This window comes from Sus scrofa, chromosome 2 (assembly GCF_000003025.6).
Source record: "Sus scrofa isolate TJ Tabasco breed Duroc chromosome 2, Sscrofa11.1, whole genome shotgun sequence".
Taxonomy (NCBI): Eukaryota; Metazoa; Chordata; class Mammalia; order Artiodactyla; family Suidae; genus Sus; species Sus scrofa.
This window is the reverse complement of record NC_010444.4, coordinates 70,097,385-70,114,467: the sequence shown is the minus strand read 5'-3', so window position 1 is coordinate 70,114,467 and position 17,083 is coordinate 70,097,385. Positions and strand designations below refer to the sequence as shown.

Here is a 17,083-nt window from a genome sequence, read left to right as displayed (position 1 = left end):
AGACCACTTTGCGTTGAGTTTAGACACTATTTATTACCGGGATTACAGGCCTGGCCGCGGTAACAGACTTTTACATGGAATTGTTTAATTATTTGTACTTTTCATGCCAGAAAATAAAAGTTCAGAATCTTACAGCCTCTGGTATCTGTGTGTCGGCATGCAGGGAGTGTTGGAGCCTGTGCCATCCTCCCTGCTGTGTGGCTGTGTGCAAACATCTGTCCCTCTCTGGGCCTGGCTCCCATCTGGAGCCCTTCTGCCTTCCCACAGCACAAGATTGAGGGGTGGGAGACCGGCCCAGGAGCCATCTGTCCCATGGCACCAGGCTTTGCTCACCAGGCATCTCAAGTGAGACCGCCAACTAAGCCAGCTTGATGAGGAAGTGGGACCGCCAGGACCCGCACACAGCTCTTTCCCCTGCTTTCAGCCCTCTGCCACCTCTGGCCCATTCCACACCCAAGCAAAGCAAGACGGATGAGTTGGGGGATTCACGTTTATTGTTTGGAGGTCACAGGTCAAGTCACTCTTCCCCACCAGAAGGGGAGGCAAATGCCCTGGGTGGGGGACAGGGCGGGGTGGGCGTGGGCCACCAGGGTGGGGGCCCAGGGCAGGCAGGTTCCTTTATTCTATCTGTGGAAGTGGCCGGGGCCTGGGAACATGGCTCTACCCCGTCTGGTCCCCACCCCACCGAGAGCAGGGCAGGGAGCCCCACTGGGTTCTTGCTCCTTGGAGAGAGCAAGGAGACCCAGAGGGGCAGGCCTTGGTCCACAGACTGAGGGGCAGGTGGGCTGCACCACTGAGGGCTGGTTCCACGTCTTGAGGTTCTGAGGCCAGAGAAAGACCAAATGAGACGGAGGGAGATGGGTGGGAGAAGCAGCGACTCAGCCAAGACCCCGCTTCGCCCAGGAGGTGGGGGGTGGGGGGGTGGGGGCACCTCTCCACCCACCTCTGCACCAGGCGGGGCAGGGCTAGAGCTCATCATGGTCACCCTCGGTGGGTGGTTCAGGCGGTGGCTCTGGGCAGGCGGCTGGCGTCGTCAGCTCCATGAGGTACTCGCAGCGGCTGGGCTCCGTGGTGCTGGTCACCACCGTCTCCCTCCCACACAGCAGGCGCACCTGGGGCAGGTGGCTGGTAAGGCTCAGGCCGGTTTGGCAGGCCTGGGTCCCCCCCGCCACCCCCCGCCTGGTACTCACAGTGGTGGAGCGATTAGGGCCCTGCCAGCAGCCCGTGCCCTGTTCATACTTCATGGCGCTGAACTTGTCATGGTCGGGGCCGGCCCACGAGCCCCAGGTGCTGCAGGAGAGTTGGGTGCTGAGTGGGACCGGCAGAGGGGGACAAGGGGCCAGGGGCTGAGAGGAGGGGGACCCAGCCTGAACCCAACTCACCCGAGGCTAGTGGGGGAGCCGCCGAGCTTGGGTTTCTGTGAGACGTGCTTGAAGGGGCAGAGCCGGTAGACATACCTGTCATGGGATGGGGCTGGTGGGTGGGGAAATATGGGCCCCAACCTCCACAACACCCCCCCAACAGGGGACACTCAGGTACCTCAAACTTCAGTGACTGCAAAGCCCACCCCCTTTGTTCCCCGTGTCCTTGCTCAGGCCCAGGCCCTCCAAGCCCACCCGTCCAGCCTGCCCATGGGGGACGCACTCATTGGTGGTGAGCTCGTAGCACTGGCTGTACAGGTAGGCAAACTCCCCGTCGGGGCCAAAATCAAAGGAAATCTCCTGCTCCAGATTCCTAAGAGGGGAGACCAGGAGGTTAAGGGGCAGCCAGGAACACCCCAGCCCGACTGAGGACAACACAGGAAGGCCCGCTGCAGTAGGCGGAGGGCCTCTCGGGGGCTGGGCTCTGCTCCCTGTCGCCTGGGGACCCTCCCCTGCAGAACTCACCACCACCTCGCCTGAGGTTGCCTGGGCGACTCCCCATTACCACCTCCCCTGGGGAGCCATGCGGCAGGCAGCTGTGGAGCTGGTGGAGATGCGGCCTCACTGTGGCCGCACACTCACGCCCCATACCTGATGGACTCCTCCATGTCCCTCAAGGACCGCTCAGCCTCCTCGAACTTGTTGCGAGCCTCCTGGGCGGCTGGTGGGGGCCAGGAAGGAGGTCAGAGTTGCCCCCACCCCCTATCCAGCAAGTGAGGGAAGGGGATGCCACAGACAAGCCCGCTTCCCCTGCCCCCGGACTGCTCTGAGAGAGAACTGGACCCAGAAAGATCCCACCGGACCCACTAGCCCCAGGGCAGACCCCATCCCATCAACCAGCCTCTCAGCTCCCCAGGGAGCAGGGGCAGGGATCCCGGGGACCCAGATGGCTCCTCACCCGCCAGGGGTGGCACAAACAAGCAGCAGCCCATGAGGAGGCAGGAGGGCCCCGGGGACCGGTGGGGGAGGTGCTGGCTTCCCCAGGCCCAGAAGCCCCCTCCAGGTCGCTCCAAGTTCCCTGGGCTTGCTTGGGGCCACCCAAGCCCATCATGAGGTGCAGGTGAGGCCTGCTTCTTGGGCCCCCACAGGAGGCGATGGGAAGGGTCCCCTCCCTCCCAGGCTCAGCTCTCACCATCGATGAAGGCCTGCGTCTGCTCGTCATAGGGTGGCATTTTGTCCTCCTCGGTGGGGCTGACTGTCTGGGGTGTCACAAGTGGGGGTGGGGCCTCCTGAGGGGGAGGAACAGAGTAGGCGCATGAACCTGCCCCCACCCCATCACCCCCTTCTCTCTTTTTTTTTCTTGTCTTTTGTCCTTTTAGGGCCACACCCACGGCATATGGAGGTTCCCAGGCTAGGGGTCTAATCGGAACTGTAGCCACTGGCTTACGCCAGAGCCACAGCAATGCCAGATCCAAGCTGTGTCTATGACCTACGCCACAGCTCATGGCAATGCCGGATCCTTAACCCACTGAACGAGGCCAGAGATCGAATCTGCAACCTCATGGTTCCTAGTCGGATTCGTTTCTGCTGCGCCACAACAGGAACTCCACCCCATCACTCCCTTCTCTCCTAAACACACACCTTGGGCTGCTCCGCCTGCACCTGGGAATCCTCTTCCTCCTCTTCCTCTTCCTCCTCCTCTGTCTCTTCTTCCTCCTCGTCCTGGTCCTCGTCCTCCTCCTCTGTGGGTGGTGAGGGCACCGGGGGCTGCTCCTCCTTGGGCTCCGTCAAGTCAGGTGCAGATGGCGATGGCACGTCGGTGGGTGGAACCTGGCAGATGTGCGGAATGGCTGGTACTGAGGACTCGGGGTCCACCCCCACCCCCAGATCTTGGGTCCAAGCTCCATTGCCCAAGGGAAGGCCTCATGTCTCTAATCCTTCCAACAAGCCTGGAAGGAGGGAGGGAGGGACAGAGAACTGGGGGCAGGGAGGCCTCTGCGGAGGGTGTGGGGTCGCCCAGCTGGCTAGGGTGGCCGGGTGCCAGAACTGGAGGCAGTTTCTTTGTGAGGCATCGAGAGGCGGGGTGAGGGGGGCAGGACCACATCCCCTCCCCTCCCCCCACTGACCTCAGACCGGTACTTGTCCCTGATGGCAGCCCAGATGCGGTCATAGAAGGAAGCAGCATCCGTCTGGGAGTCTCCCCCGAGAAGGGTCTGTGTGCATATGTTGGGGTGGTGTCAGGATCAAGACCTCCACATGCCCCTCCTCCGCACCCCAGGCACTCTCACGGGGTGGGGGGAGGGAGGCTGCGGTGCCAGGCACAGCATGCCCTGACTGCCCAGGACCAGGCTGGGTGAGGAGCAGCAGCCAGAAGGGGGCAGCACAGGCCTGTGGGAAAGAAGGAGGGGGCTGGAGAGGAGCAGGGATGGGGACTGGAGACCTGGGAGAGAGAGGGTCAGGCAGAGAGACACCAAAGGTCGCCCAGCCTTCAGTGAGAGAGGCAGAAGCTAGGATGGGAGAGGAAAGGACGAGCAGGGCAGCGATGGACAGGAGACCAAGGAGCAAGGGTCCAGGCCAGTGAAAACAGAAAGATAAAGCCCCGTCTGTAAAGAGGACGAAACGGGTGCATGCACTTGGGGTGGCGAGGCAGGTGTATGGGAACCTGGCTCTATCCCGACCAGACACCCCTGGGCAACCCTGTGACCCTACCAGGTCCCAAAGGGCAGGGAGAAGCAGCCCTGGGAGGTTGCCCTCCTGCTCACCCATAAGGCCCAGCCACATCAGCCATGCTGGGTGTCCCAGCAGCCCAAGGCCAGCAAGGAACCTTCCATGGGAGTAGCCCACAGCCTACTCTAGGTCCCAGGTGAAGGTGCAAGGTTGGGTACCTGGGCTTCCCCTTCTGATAGTGCCCCGTCCCCGTCCGTGTCCAGCTCTGGGTGGGTCTGAAGCTCGGCCACTGAGACCCTGCAGGGACGCAGATGGGAGTCGGTGGGGGACGGGGGGAGTGAGGCCCACTGGCTCCTGGACAAGCTGCCTGCCTCCTCCCGAGAACCTGCTTCAGGGCCTTGGGTGGGGAGGGGAGGGCAGCAGGAAGCTGGGGTTGGCCCCCCTCTGGCCCGCACCCCTGGGAAGAACAGGTCCCAGCCTCCCAGTGCCCTGGCTCCTACCCCTCCTGAGGCTCCACAATCCTAGGGCTCAAGGGAAGGACGGACACACCAGGGTGGGATCAGGAGACACCTGGACTTCCTGTGTCCCCCAGTCCTCCCCCTTCCTGACCCATCCAGCTTCCACTCTCTGCCACCCTTAGAACCCAACACACGGAAACTGCCCTCTGCCTGGCACCCTCCAGCAAAGCCCAAACACCCATAACAGCCCAGGCACCACATCCTATCCCCCCACCCGCCACCATCGCCAACCAGGGAATGGACTGCTCTGCCCATTCTGCCCCCTAGGTCCCTGTGAAGCCCCTGCTCCTTGCTGCGCCACACTTCCCACTAGGGACTTGCCCAGCCTCTTGGTTCCCGACAACCCGCCCTCCACTGAGCCATTTGCCTGGGGTCAGGGTGCAAGTTGAGGGGCAGAGGCAGGATTCTCCCACGTGTCCCAGGCCCCAGGATAGGCTCGTAAAAAGTAGTGGGATCCCTAGTCCCCTTGGCCAGCTCCTTGAGGGGTTGATTTCCCTCATCTCCTCCCTTCAGGGCTGATCTAGACCCATATTATATGTGAAGCTTCTTCAGAAAGGGCTTGGGACCAACTCAGGCCCCAGGCCAGGAGGGGAGCTCGGGCTGGTTTCCTAAAAGGCGGGGAGCGGGAAGAGGGACCCCAGGGCAGCATAGGCATACTCACACTCCATCCATGTCATCGTCCAGCTCCTGGAAGGCGTTGGCTGCCAGCTCCTGCTCCCGCTGGGCCTTGGAGGCGGCCTGCTGCTCTGTGGAGGGGTCAGCACCATCACCCTCCACCCTGCCTCTGGCTCTCCCAACACCCCAGGGGGAACTATGTGTGCCTGGCCCTACACTGGGCACTGAGGCCCAAATCAGGCCACCTGCAGGGGGCAGACTGGAGGAGGGAGGAGGGAGCCAGGCAATGACCAGGGCGGGGAGGGCGAGGAGGTGAAAAGTGCCAGATTGTGGGGAGATCCTGAAGAGGCAGCTGAGGGAGTATGCAGATGGGTCAGACGGGGACTTTCGTCTTTTTTTTTTTTTTCTTTTTAGGGTTGTACCTGCAGCACATGAAGTTCCCAGGCTAGGGGTCAAAGTGGAGCTGCAGCTGCAACCTATGCCACAGCTTGTGGCAAAGCCGGATCCTGAACCCACTGAGAGAGGCCAGGAGTCAAACCCACATTGTCATGGGTACTAGTTGGGTCCTTAACCCACTGAGCCGCAAAAGGAACTCCAGGTGTGGACATTTGTTTTGAACCACTGGTGACTGTGAGGGGCAGGTGAGGGACCACGCATTAGGTCTGCCATGTCCTAATGGCAGGAGGCCCCCATAAGAAAAGGTCAAGCATGAAAGAGGTCAGGAGACAGAGACTTGGGGTGGGCAGGCAAGAGGGGTGTCCTGGGGGACCAGGGGAGTGTCTCAGGAGAGGGGAGAAGGGAACTAAGCTGTGACCAGTGGGCACAGAGTGCAGCCCAGTACCGGCTCTGTGGTCCCTCCTCTGCCAGTATCATCCCCACCTGGCCCAGTCAGGGTTCAAGAAAGTAGCCACAAGTGCAGCCTCGTTATGAAGTTCGGCCCTCTACAACAGGACAAGTGGGCTCTATCCCAGGACACCCCACAAGGCCCCGGCAGACCCAGCAGACACCGTCGTTACAGATGAGGACCTGAGGCTGAGGTGAATGAAGGGACCTGCCCACAGTCACCCAGCTGGCAAAGGGCACACATCTGACTCAACCCCACCACCTTCTGGGAATCTGTATCAAACCATGATATTCCGGAGTTCCCGTTGTGGCTCAGTGGTTAACGAATCCAACTAGGAACCATGAGATTGTGGGTTCAATCCCTGGCCTTGCTCAGTGGGTTAAGGATCTGGCGTTGCCGTGAGCTGTGGTGTAGGTCAAAGATGCGGCTCGGATCCCAAGTTGCTGAGGCTCTGGCATAGGCCCGCGGCTACAGCTCCGATTCGACCCCTAGCCTGGAAACCTCCACATGCCGTGGGAGCGGCCCGAAGAAACAGCAAAAAGACAAAAAAAAAAAAACAAAAAAAAAAAACCAAAAACCCACGACATGCCACCCTTGAACCTGAGTTGGCAACTCCACCCTGAGAATCAGGGTAAGAGGAACAGGGCCTCGCCGTATGTGTAAAAGGACATGCTCACTGCGATGCAAAACAACAGCAACAGGAAACGAGAGTGTATTCACTAACACAAGGCCCAAAGAGAGCACCAGGAACCTGGCACCGAAGATGGATGCTAAAAATACATTCGACTTCAGTCACAAAGGGCCAACCCCTGAATACAGAACAGGTGCTTACAAACAATGAAGACAAACACCCAAAACCTGAGAAAAAAATGGCACCTGGATTAAATAAGAATAATAAATAATGAGTAAAACTAATCCTTCCAGGAACACACGACATAACAGATACACTGTTAAAAGGAAGCAGGGTCTCGACACAAGGCTACAAGGTGGATGAACCTCCACAGTAGGACACGTGGGGAAAGAAGCCAGTCACGAAGGCTACATACCGCCTGGTTCCATCTAAATGAAACATCCAAGACAGGCAAATCCATGGAAACAGAAAGCAGATGAGTGGCTGCCAGGGGCTAGGGGGAGGATTGGTTGATGGGTATGGGATGGCAGGAATGGTCTGGAACTAGAGAGTGGTGATGGTTGCCTAACACCGTGGATTTATGTTATGCCCCTGAATTGTACACTTCAAAATGGCTGAAACAGAAAAGTGTATGCTGTGTGGATGTTCAGCGAAGGATTAAAGAAATAAAAAGACTAGGTATACGCTGACCTAGCATTAACACCTCTATACCATGTAGACCAGATGGGCACAGTCTACATCTGCACTGGCCAAAATGACAGCCACTCGCTACACGTGGCCACTGACCACTTGAAATGTGGCTCTGGAGTCGCTTGGAGTTACTATGCTCTGCAGAATTGCATGTCTGCCCTCGATGGACAGGAAAGGTCTGGAAAGTTTCATGCCTCCTGTGTACAGTTTACTCGAGAGTAAAAGACTCTCCCTTTTTACTACTTTTGGGATGAGGACAGTTACTAAAAAACAAAAAACAAAACAAAACAAAAAACCTTTTTATCAGAGCATATGGAAATCAGACGGAAACTAGGAAGAAACAGAGCAGGGAAGCCCCAGCCTTTTTTTAAGGCCCCAGTCACTTTCCACGTCTCTCACACTCACACCCCACCCTGGATGATCTGGCTTTGGAACTCATACCACCCTTAAAAGTACGTGACCCTTCGTTGTGCCCAGCCCTGGACAATCTGACTTGATCAGTTACTCACTCCAAATCTCAGGAGGGCAGACAACAGAGGAGCAGTAAGACCACAGCCTGGCCAATCAGAACCTGGGCTGTATCCCTGGCTCCAGGTATTGGTTCATGGATAGTCATGTGATCTGGGATGAGCCAATGGGAACTGGTCCTGGGATCAGTGCTGGGGCTTATGAGGAAGTGCTGCTCTCTACTCACTGAGGCTGCTGAGCTAAGAGAAAATAAGCCTGGCACTGCTGCCTGTGGTTGTGCTGATACAGGAGGGCAGCACCTGCCTGGGAAGGAAGCCCATAGAGAGGCAGAGCCCAGAGATGGAGAGAGGACCTAAAGCTTCCACTTTTTATGAAGTAGGTTCAAGTTGTCTTTTTGGTCACAAGATTGATCAGAAGAGCTGATCTCAGGAAGGAAATCGGAATGTCTTTGTGGAAGAGTGACATCTGAGGGGCTGGGGCACACCAAGACAGACTCACTGATGTGCTGCTCCCATTTCAAGGTGAGCACGGAAGCGGCCCATTAACACCTCTCTATTTGCAGTGTGAATGGCTGAAGCAGAATCCCAGGAGCAATAAAGAGCAACATTTTTTGGGGAAAGGCAATCATACCAAAATGTCAAGGGCACAGGAGGTAGTGCAGGGAGAGGCACTCAAGGACAAGGGGTACTGTAACCAGGCAGTGGTGGCCCAAATGTGGTCCCACCCAAGGCACTGCTGAGCCAGGAAAACTGCCCATCAGAAGAATGGCTTGGCCTGATGGAGGGAGGCCATCAGGAGGCCAGAAGGGCAATGCTGGGCCCTGAGCCAGGCAGGAGCAGATGAGTGACTAGAGCCTGGTATTCAAGGTCAGAGCCTGTGATCAGAGAGATCTGGGCATCCATCTAGTTGAGCAGGGCAGTGGACTCTCTGGCCTCAGCTTCCTCATCCGTGAAATGGGGCCATGTCTGGGCACACTTCATGAGGAAGGGAGGCAGGAGCAGGATGATCCTTGTGAAACAAGCTCTAGATGCTCCAGTCAGCCCATGGTCAGTGTGGGAGAGAGTACCAGGACCTTTATCAGGGGTTGGCAAACTTCTTCTGTTCAGGACCCAATGATAAACATTTTAGGTTTGGCAGGCCATAAGGTCTCTATTGGCTATCACTCAACTCTGTGGTTGTATCTCAAAAGCAGCTGGAAGAATTATATAAACATAGGGAGGGGCACAGCTGTGAGTCAATAAAACTTTTTTTTTCTTTCCCTTTTTAGGGCCATATGTGCAGGATATGGAAGTTCCCAGGCCAGGTGTCAAATTGGAGCTGAAGCTGCAGGCCTGTGCTACAGCCACAGCAACTCTGGATCTGAGCCATGTCTATGACCTACACCACAGTTCATGGCAACACCAGAACCTTAACCCACTGAGCGAGGCCAGGGATACTGGTTAGGTATGTAACCAGCTGAGCCACAATGGGAACTCCAATAAAGCTTTATTGATACAGGTGTTCCTGTAGTGGCTCAGTGGTTAACAAATCTGACTAGGAAGTATGAGGTTGCAGGTTGGATCCCTGGCCTCGCTATGAGCTGTGATGTAGGTCGCAGACGCAGCTCGGATCCCTTGTTGCTGCGGCTGTGGCTGTGGCTGGCGGCTACAGCTCTGATTAGACCCCTAGCCCAGGAACCTCCATATGCTGCGGGTGTGGTCCTAGAAAAGACAAAAAAGAAGAAAAACTTTATTGATACGAGCAGGCAGCTGGCCAGCTTGGAACCGTGGGCTGCAGGTGGGCTACAGTTTGCCAACCCCTGGTCTCTATGCTGACTGAATCCTGGCCGCCTCGGGTGGCTGGCTGTCATTGAGAGGAGGGAAGGAGGCTTTGGAGGAGAAGGAGGTGATCTGGTTGAGTCTGGGGTCCAAAAACAATCAGGTACGGCTGGATTTCCAGGTGGGGAACCAATGAGGAGAGAAGACAGAGGCCAGGGTCCCAGCTCAGAAGAGGGCTACTGAGTCTACTCTCGAGTAGAGAGTAGACTGCCAAGAGAATGGGCAGGAAGACACAGAGCAGTGGCTTCTATGAAGATGGTGGAGAAAAAGTTCACAGACTTTAGCTATGGGCCCAGGGAAAACCAGATCTCCAAAACCAGAACAAGAAGGTCTAGGAAGTCAGTTTTCAATAGGACAAAAAGAAGAGGCTGCCCAGGGAGTTTGCAAAATGAACAGGTTATTTAATAATCAAAGCTGTGGAGTTCCTGTTGTGGCTCAGCGGTAACGAACCTGACTAGTATCCATGAGGACACAGGTTCAATCCCTGGCCTTGCTCAGTGAGTTAAGGATCCTGTGTTGCTGTGGCTGTGGTGTAGGCCAGCAGCTGCAGCTCTGATTTGACCTCCAGCCTGGGAACTTCCATATGCCATGGGTGCAGCCCGAGAAAAAGAGGGAGGGAGGGAGGGAGGGAGGGAGGGAAGGGGGGGAGAGGGGAGAGAGTGAAGCTGGGCACTGTCCAGCTTCACAGCACTGAAGGAAAGGGTGGATCTTGGGGACAGCTGGGTGGCAGAGCCTGAGCATGCTTCTACATAGAGAGAAGATGCCAGCTTCCCCCCAGGAAAGAGGGGTGATGACAAGGCCCAAAGTCTCTAAGAAGTGGAAAATGCTGGAAGCCAGGTCTGGGAGCAGAAGGGAAAGAAGAAGGGAATGTGTGCAAGTGGTCTTGCCCAACAGGCCACTGGAACTCTGGATAGGGGCCTCTCTGCTCACCTGCGCCAAGTGAGCGGAGGGTGAGGCAGCAAGGTGGGGGTGAGGCTTCAGTCTGCCCTCAGGCTGTACCCAGACCCCGCCCACTTCTCTCTACCTCAAGGCCCTCCCCCCTGCCCGTCCCAGCCTCCTCCTCTCTTGCCCGCACCAATGCAGTCAGCTCCTATTCTTCCTCTGCTCAGAATCCTCTATGGCTTCCACCTCACTGGGGGGGTAAAAAGCCCAAGTCTTCCTAGTGATCCCTGCATGGCCTGTGCCATCAGCACCTGTCCTTGACTCTCACCAACTCTCCCTTCACTTCCTCCCATGGCCTCCTTGCCGTTCCTTAAAAACCAGACAAGGTAGAGCTTCTTTGACTGCCTGCTTGTATCTCTCACAAACATCCCTTTTTTTTTTTGGTCTTTTTTAGGGCCGCACCCACAGCATATGGAAGTCCAGGGCAGGGGCTGCAGAGCTGTAGCTGCCAGCCACTGCCACACCAATGTGGGATCTGAGCAGTGTCTGTGATCTATACCACAGCTCACGGCAACACTGGATCCTTAACCCACTGAGAGAGGCCGGGGACCAAACCCACGTCTTCATGGATCCCAGTTGGGTTTGTTACCACTGAGCCACAACGGGAACACTACAAGCATCCTACAAATCTATTTCTTGCCTAAAAAAAAAAAAACTACACAAGATGCTGCCTTAGGACCTTTGCACCTGTTCCCTCTGCCAGCCTTCTCTGCCCTGTGCGGACAGAGGCTTTCTCCAACATGTTCAGTGCTGTATCACTGGCACCTGGGGTGTCCCTGGCACAAAGAAGGCATTCGGCAAATGTCTGCTGGATGAACAACTGAATTACTGATTATGAGAAGTCAGAACAGAGGGAGAGAAGAAAGGCGGCAGCAGATGCTCAAAGAGATGGAGGAGATCATAGCCTGGCTTCAGAGGGAAGGCTGCCAGTCCCTGCTCACTGGCCCTAGGAGGAGCTGGGCCACACCCCCAAACCCTTCCAGCAATGCTTGGCCCTTTAACTAGTCTGGAGTGGGTTTCTGCCCCACCTCTCCCTTCTAGTTTGCTTCCACTACGTGTCCCTGCACAGAGCAGGCTGAGATCAAAGGCCAAGGCTTCGAACTTCCTGTAAGAGCAGCACAATCTGCCAACAGCAAGAAAACTCTGGACAAAGCATTAAAAAAAAAAAAAAAAAAAAAAAAAATCACCTTAAGGCCAACCAAGGCAGGAAGGAGCTGCCAGGGCAAAAAAGAAGTCGGGAAAGTAAGGGAGTGCAGAAGCCCTAAGAGCTTTTGCCAATCCTGGCAAATGTGAATGTCCATTTTGACGACTTGAGAAGGAAGGGAAATGAAAATCAAAGCCAAGGTGACACACACCCCCCGCCACAAGAACTATAACCCCACGGGGAGCCCCTCAGAGATAAGCTGGACCAGAAATCACCCAGCCTGTGCTCAGACCTCAGTTCACACTGCCTGAGAAGCTGGAGGAATCTTCAGCCTTGAATTTGGATTCAATGGATCCCTGAATGGTAGTGCTCCCCAAGAGATGGCAGAAAAAAAAACCCTCCTCTCCAGCGAGGGGCCTCTCCTCCTGCTGCAAGCTACTCCTATAAGTGAATGTTAAACACAATGACTAACACACAGTCAAAGATAACCAGATACATGGGAAACTAAGTCGCCATGATCAAAACAAAAAATCAGTGAAATAGAGAAGGGGCTCCTGGGCCCAGGCTCTTCCCAGCCAGGAGCCCAGGGCAAGTCACGGCCACCCTGTGACATAGTGACATACCTTCCCACAGCTTCCGGTGCTGGTCTTTGGCCTCCTTCTCTGGCTTCTCAGCCTCCTCCTTCACTGCCCGCAGCATCTCCACCTGGTCCTCCAGTGACTTCTTTCCAGCTTGTATCTCAATGAGCTTTTTCTGGGTGGACAGAAGAGAAGGGACCAGCTCTTCTGGCTCTGGCCTCTTCCTCACAGAGCCTCCCTGCCTCTACTCCACAGGGTGGCCACAGGATCTTTCCAAAATACACACCCCTCCCTGGGCTCCCCCTCACTGTAGTTCCCTGCAGCCCACTGGAGAGAAACCAGAACACCTCAGTGTGCCTCCAAGGCCCAGCATCACCAGGCTCCTGCCCACCACTCCAGCTCCATCTGCTCCATCACTATCTTAAATGCTTAAGATCCAAGTGCCCTGTCAAGAGACCCTCACGTGCTCTTTGCTTCCAGTTCTCCACAAGTGCTTTCCTTCTGTCTGAAACACTCTGCCTGGTTCACTCTGAATTACCCTTTAAATTTCAGTTTAGGGAGTTCCCATCGTGGCACAGTGGTTAACGAATCTGACTAGGAACCATGAGATTGGAGGTTTGATCCCTGGCCTCGCTCAGTGGGTTAAGGATCTGGCATTGCCGTGAGCTGTGATGTATGTAGGTTGCAGATGCAGCTCAGATCTGGTGTTGCTGAGGCTGTGGCGTAGGCCGGCAGCTACAGCTCTGATTCGACCCCTAGCCTGTGAACCTCCATATGCCATGGGTGTGGCCCTATCAAAAACAAAAAAATACATAAATAAATTTCAGTTTAGATAGAAGCCTCCTCCTCTATAAGTCTTCCCTGCTTACTGTCCCCAAGGTGGGCTCAGGGAGTAGAAATACTGAGCGAGTTGCCTTTATGCCTTGTCATCTCAAACATCCCTTTTTCCAGGAACCCTGGCTGTCACTTTGTCTGTCTGTCCCTCCCCCTAGATTCTGCACGCTTGAAGCAGTTTGATGTCTGCTTCTACCCGTGACACCCGAGGCCAGTGCCTCTGTGGCTATTTCAGAAAGGAATGCATATGCTGGGTGGGCTCCAGCCTAGGGATGGGGTCCCCAGCTGTAGGGTCTTAGTCCTAGCCCCAGCCCCTAGGAGATCACTTTCCTCCCAAGACCTTGGCTGACACCTCAGCCTGGCCTGCTGCCAGGATCCTCCCACCTGCCCGGGCGGGGAAGGGTCATTTCCAGCCAACCTCACCATGTGGCTCCCCCATTATGCTCTAAACTCAGGAAGGATCTCACTGACCCTGAATTCACTGCCCCATGAATTCAAGAGGCACCTCACCAGCCAGCCTATGGGGGTGGGAGAGAAAAATCTGGAACCTCTGCTGGCAGAGGAACAGAGCTGCAGCCTTGCTCAGTGTCAGGCAGTGCTAAGGACTCTGACCCACCAAACAGCCAGGCAGGTGGCAGACAGGAGAGGGAGAGACACGGCCCTGGGAACACACACTCTTCTGCCCCTCTACCCCAGCACCCACCCTATTGAACTAACCTGGCTGCGGCTAACCATCCCCCATCATGAGCCCTCCCCCAGAAGCCTATCACTGGCCCTAACTTACAGCCGAGAGAAGCCCAGAACCAGGCCACAGAGGCGTCCCTCCTGTTCTAGGAGCAGCAGAGCTCCTTCAAGCCCACTTCAGTCTGCACCCAAGGCCTGCTCGACACCGGTGCTAACTGCCACCCACTTGGTACTAGCCTAACTAATGACTAAATGCCCAGTGGACAGAGTTCCTGTCATAGCCCAGTGGTTAACGAATCCGACTAGGAACCATGAGGTTGTGGGTTCGATCCCTGGCCTTGCTCAGTGGGTTGAGGATCTGGTGTTGCCATAAGTTGTGGTGTGGGTCGCAGACGTGGCTCAGATCCCATGTTGCTGTGGCTCTGGCGTAGGTCAGCGGCTACAGCTCCGATTGGACCCCTAGCCTGGGAACCTCCATATGCCCTGGGAGTGGCCCAAGAAATGGCAAAAAAAAGACCAAAAAAAAACACAAAAAAACCCCAGTGGACAAAGGAGTGAAACAAGACACAAACGGACGGTAACTGCCCCAAGAACACCACTATCAGGAGCTGATGTAAACCCCACCCAGCCTTTCCAGCCTGGCACCTCCAGGTCGTCCTGGGTCAGCCCTGCCGGGCCCCTCACCTGCTTCTCCTCTCGGGCCTTCTTCCAGTCCTCAATCAGGATCTTCTTCAGGCGGAAGCCCTCTCGGGTCACCTCCGCCATCTGCTGCAGGGTCTCTCTCTCCTTACGGCCCTTTTCTCTGGAGTGAGGGAACACACAGGCACCACCAGGGAGGCACTTAGGACCCAGGGGTCTGCCTCTTCCAAAAGGTTTCAAATCCCCTATCATCAGTCACCCCTTAGTGTTGGCGAAAATAAAAAGCAAACCCTCCTCCCTCCACCTCCTTGGGGCCCTCATGGCCTCAGAGTCCCTCATCCCTCACTTTGGGAGAAGGGACAGTGGGCAGGGTTGGCCCACCTTCAGGGTCAGGGGAGGGAGGACTGGGGGTGCTGGGATGTGGGACTGGAAGGCAGCTCCCAAGAGAGAAAGGAGAGAAAAGTCCCAGACATGAAAGGCAGTAAAGCCAGTAAGCACAATCCTCTCTCTACTTAAAAGATCTTCCCTCAGGAAGGTCTACATAAGTATCAGAATTTTCAGCTTCTTTGAAAAACAAATCCAGCCCTGTACCAGCCATCAACTCACAGGAGTGGAGGGCAGCTGACCCTTCAGATGCTACAATCCCACCACTCCCTACTGCTTCACACTCTGGCTGCTTCTGCTGTTTTATTTACCTGCCTGTGGGCATTTCAGTTTTCAGGTCCTGCTGCAGAGCGTAGCCATTAAAAGCATGGAGTCTCAAGTTAGACCGACCTGGGTTCGTGTCCTGGCTCTGCTATCTCCTATCTATGTGACCCTGAGGAAGTCATTCTCCTAAGCTTGAGCTTCCTCATCTGTTGAATAGGCAAACAAACTGCACCTGCTGCCAGGCCAGAGGAGAAACTGTTGATGGAACAGTCACAAGGCACCTGGCATGGGTGAGCACTCGATACACAAATGCAGAAAAGAGAGGGAACCTGATTCACCCAGCGGGGTGAGGCAAGGTCTCAGGGTGGGGAGTGAGGGTGTCACCGACGTACTTGCAGGTGTTCTCACAGACGATCCCACTGTTGTATTCGTCTGTCCCATCACAGCAGTCTGAGGGCAGAGGTGGGGGCGCCATCAGACCCAGTAGGGCCTCCTCCTTCCCTCCGCCCAGCACCCTGTCCCCAACCCCAGGGTGATCTCATTCACCACAAACTCCATCATTGACCCATCTGGAGGAGATGTACAGGGGCTTGTAGCCAGTGTTGCTGCAGTGGAAGCTGCCGTTGGGACAAGCAGCTGTGCCTGCAGGGAGAAAGAGAGCGAGGGTTTGTGGAGTGTGCTCAGAATCCGGCGTGTCACATCCACCATGTACACAAAGAGCACGAGAATAACTGATGCCAACTAAGGGGAGAAAACAGAGTTGCACACTCGGGCCTGAAACAAAACTCTCCACTGCTCCCTCCTGCCTCACCAAGGCCCTCAGAACAGGGCCCTGCCTACCCCCTCCCCCTCCCATAGTGCCTAGGGCTCTCCTCACCAAGCTGACCACTAGCTTGCTTGGGTACCTGCTTCCCCTTACTCATCGCCGAGTTCTGTGAGGATAGGATGGGGTCTGTCTTGGTCACTGCTCGGGACCTGGCACTCATCAACTGCCTAATAAATGTATGATGACTAAATAAATGAATGAAAAGAGAGCTCACCTGGTTCATCTGAGCCATCCTTGCAGTCACAGTAGTCATCATTAACCTGATCAAAAGGAATACTGGCGGAGCCATCCAGGCACGTGAAAGGCTTGGACTCGTCGTAGAAGTGATGATCTGGGAAGGGAGTCAAGGCGCTCAGCCCACGGCAGGAAGAAGCCCTCCGGACCCAATGGCACCTCTCCCCACAACCCACCAGCTGAGCACTGCCGCCTTCCCGCCCAGCGACCGCGACCCTAAAGCAGAAGGCTCTAAGTGCCTATCCCAGGAGCCTCCCACAACCTATCCCCACCTCTAGCCAGGTGGCCAACTCACTGGTGAGGGAGACGCCCCGGGGCCGCTTGACCTCCACGGCCCAACACATGGGCAGTAGCAGCAGAAACAGTAACATCTCGCTGGAGGCTCTGAAGCCGGAAACGGGTTCTGTCGGAGGAAGGAAGCTGCTGAGAGATGCGCTGTGCCCCCACGCTGCAGCGAGAAAGGGGCGGCTCACTGGGAGAGGAATACTTCCAGCTGAAGGAAGACACCTCTCCCTCCAGCCAACTGGATTCCTCCATCGCTTCCGGGCAATGACGGCTCACTTTGCTTCCCACAGTGGGGGCGTGGGGGGGGTGTCTCCCCAGTCCTGCCCAGTGAAGGGGAGTCTCACTTGGCCCAAATCAATGGTGGGGGAATCACAAAAGCTCCGCTCCCTATGGGTGGGGGGAGGGGATTCGCTAGCCAATTCCCGCCAATAGCCCGAGGAACAGTCGCCCCATCTCCCGAGGAACACCCTTAGGCTGCCCCCAACAGGAAACAGGGGTGCTCTCCCACCCAGTGGTTCACCACCTACACGAGGCTGGGGCAAAGGTTAATATCCACCGCGCCCCCTAACCCAGCAGCCAACGGCTCCTCCTGCAGAAAGAAAGCGGAAACGTGTGGGATGCGTCACTTCCGGCATCACGCCGTGCTCCCTGAACGGCA

The 17,083-nt window shown here is 56.1% G+C and overlaps 1 protein-coding gene across 2 annotated transcripts; it reads right to left on the bottom strand.

Annotated features, from left to right (window-relative positions):
* PRKCSH (protein kinase C substrate 80K-H) lies at positions 8–17,044 on the bottom strand. 2 transcript variants are annotated; one of them, NM_001244598.1, is made up of 18 exons: positions 16,953–17,044; positions 16,436–16,543; positions 16,121–16,237; positions 15,627–15,722; positions 15,473–15,530; positions 14,478–14,595; positions 12,321–12,450; positions 5,208–5,292; positions 4,247–4,325; positions 3,488–3,574; positions 3,003–3,191; positions 2,554–2,650; positions 2,013–2,082; positions 1,645–1,734; positions 1,383–1,457; positions 1,191–1,290; positions 944–1,112; positions 8–821 (listed from the first exon to the last, which is right to left on the bottom strand). In NM_001244598.1, the coding sequence occupies exons 2-17, from the start codon at positions 16,509–16,511 to the stop codon at positions 966–968; spliced, it is 1,614 nt and encodes a 537-aa protein (NP_001231527.1). In that variant the 5' UTR covers positions 16,512–16,543; positions 16,953–17,044; the 3' UTR covers positions 8–821; positions 944–965. The 2 variants fall into 2 exon arrangements, with proteins under 2 accessions (NP_001231527.1, XP_005654813.1); XM_005654756.3 differs by having other exon boundaries at positions 473–821; positions 16,436–16,588; positions 16,953–17,041.

Coding starts and splice junctions, on each gene's coding strand:
- PRKCSH (NM_001244598.1), bottom strand. CDS start 16,511: ATGTTACTGTTTCTGCTGCTACTGCCCATGTGTTGGGCCGTGGAGGTC. Junction 12,451..14,477: donor AGGCCCGAGAGGAGAAGCAG/GTGAGGGGCCCG, acceptor CTGTCCACCCAG/AAAAAGCTCATTGAGATACA. Junction 5,293..12,320: donor GCACCGGAAGCTGTGGGAAG/GTATGTCACTAT, acceptor ACCCCTCCACAG/AGCAGCAGGCCGCCTCCAAG.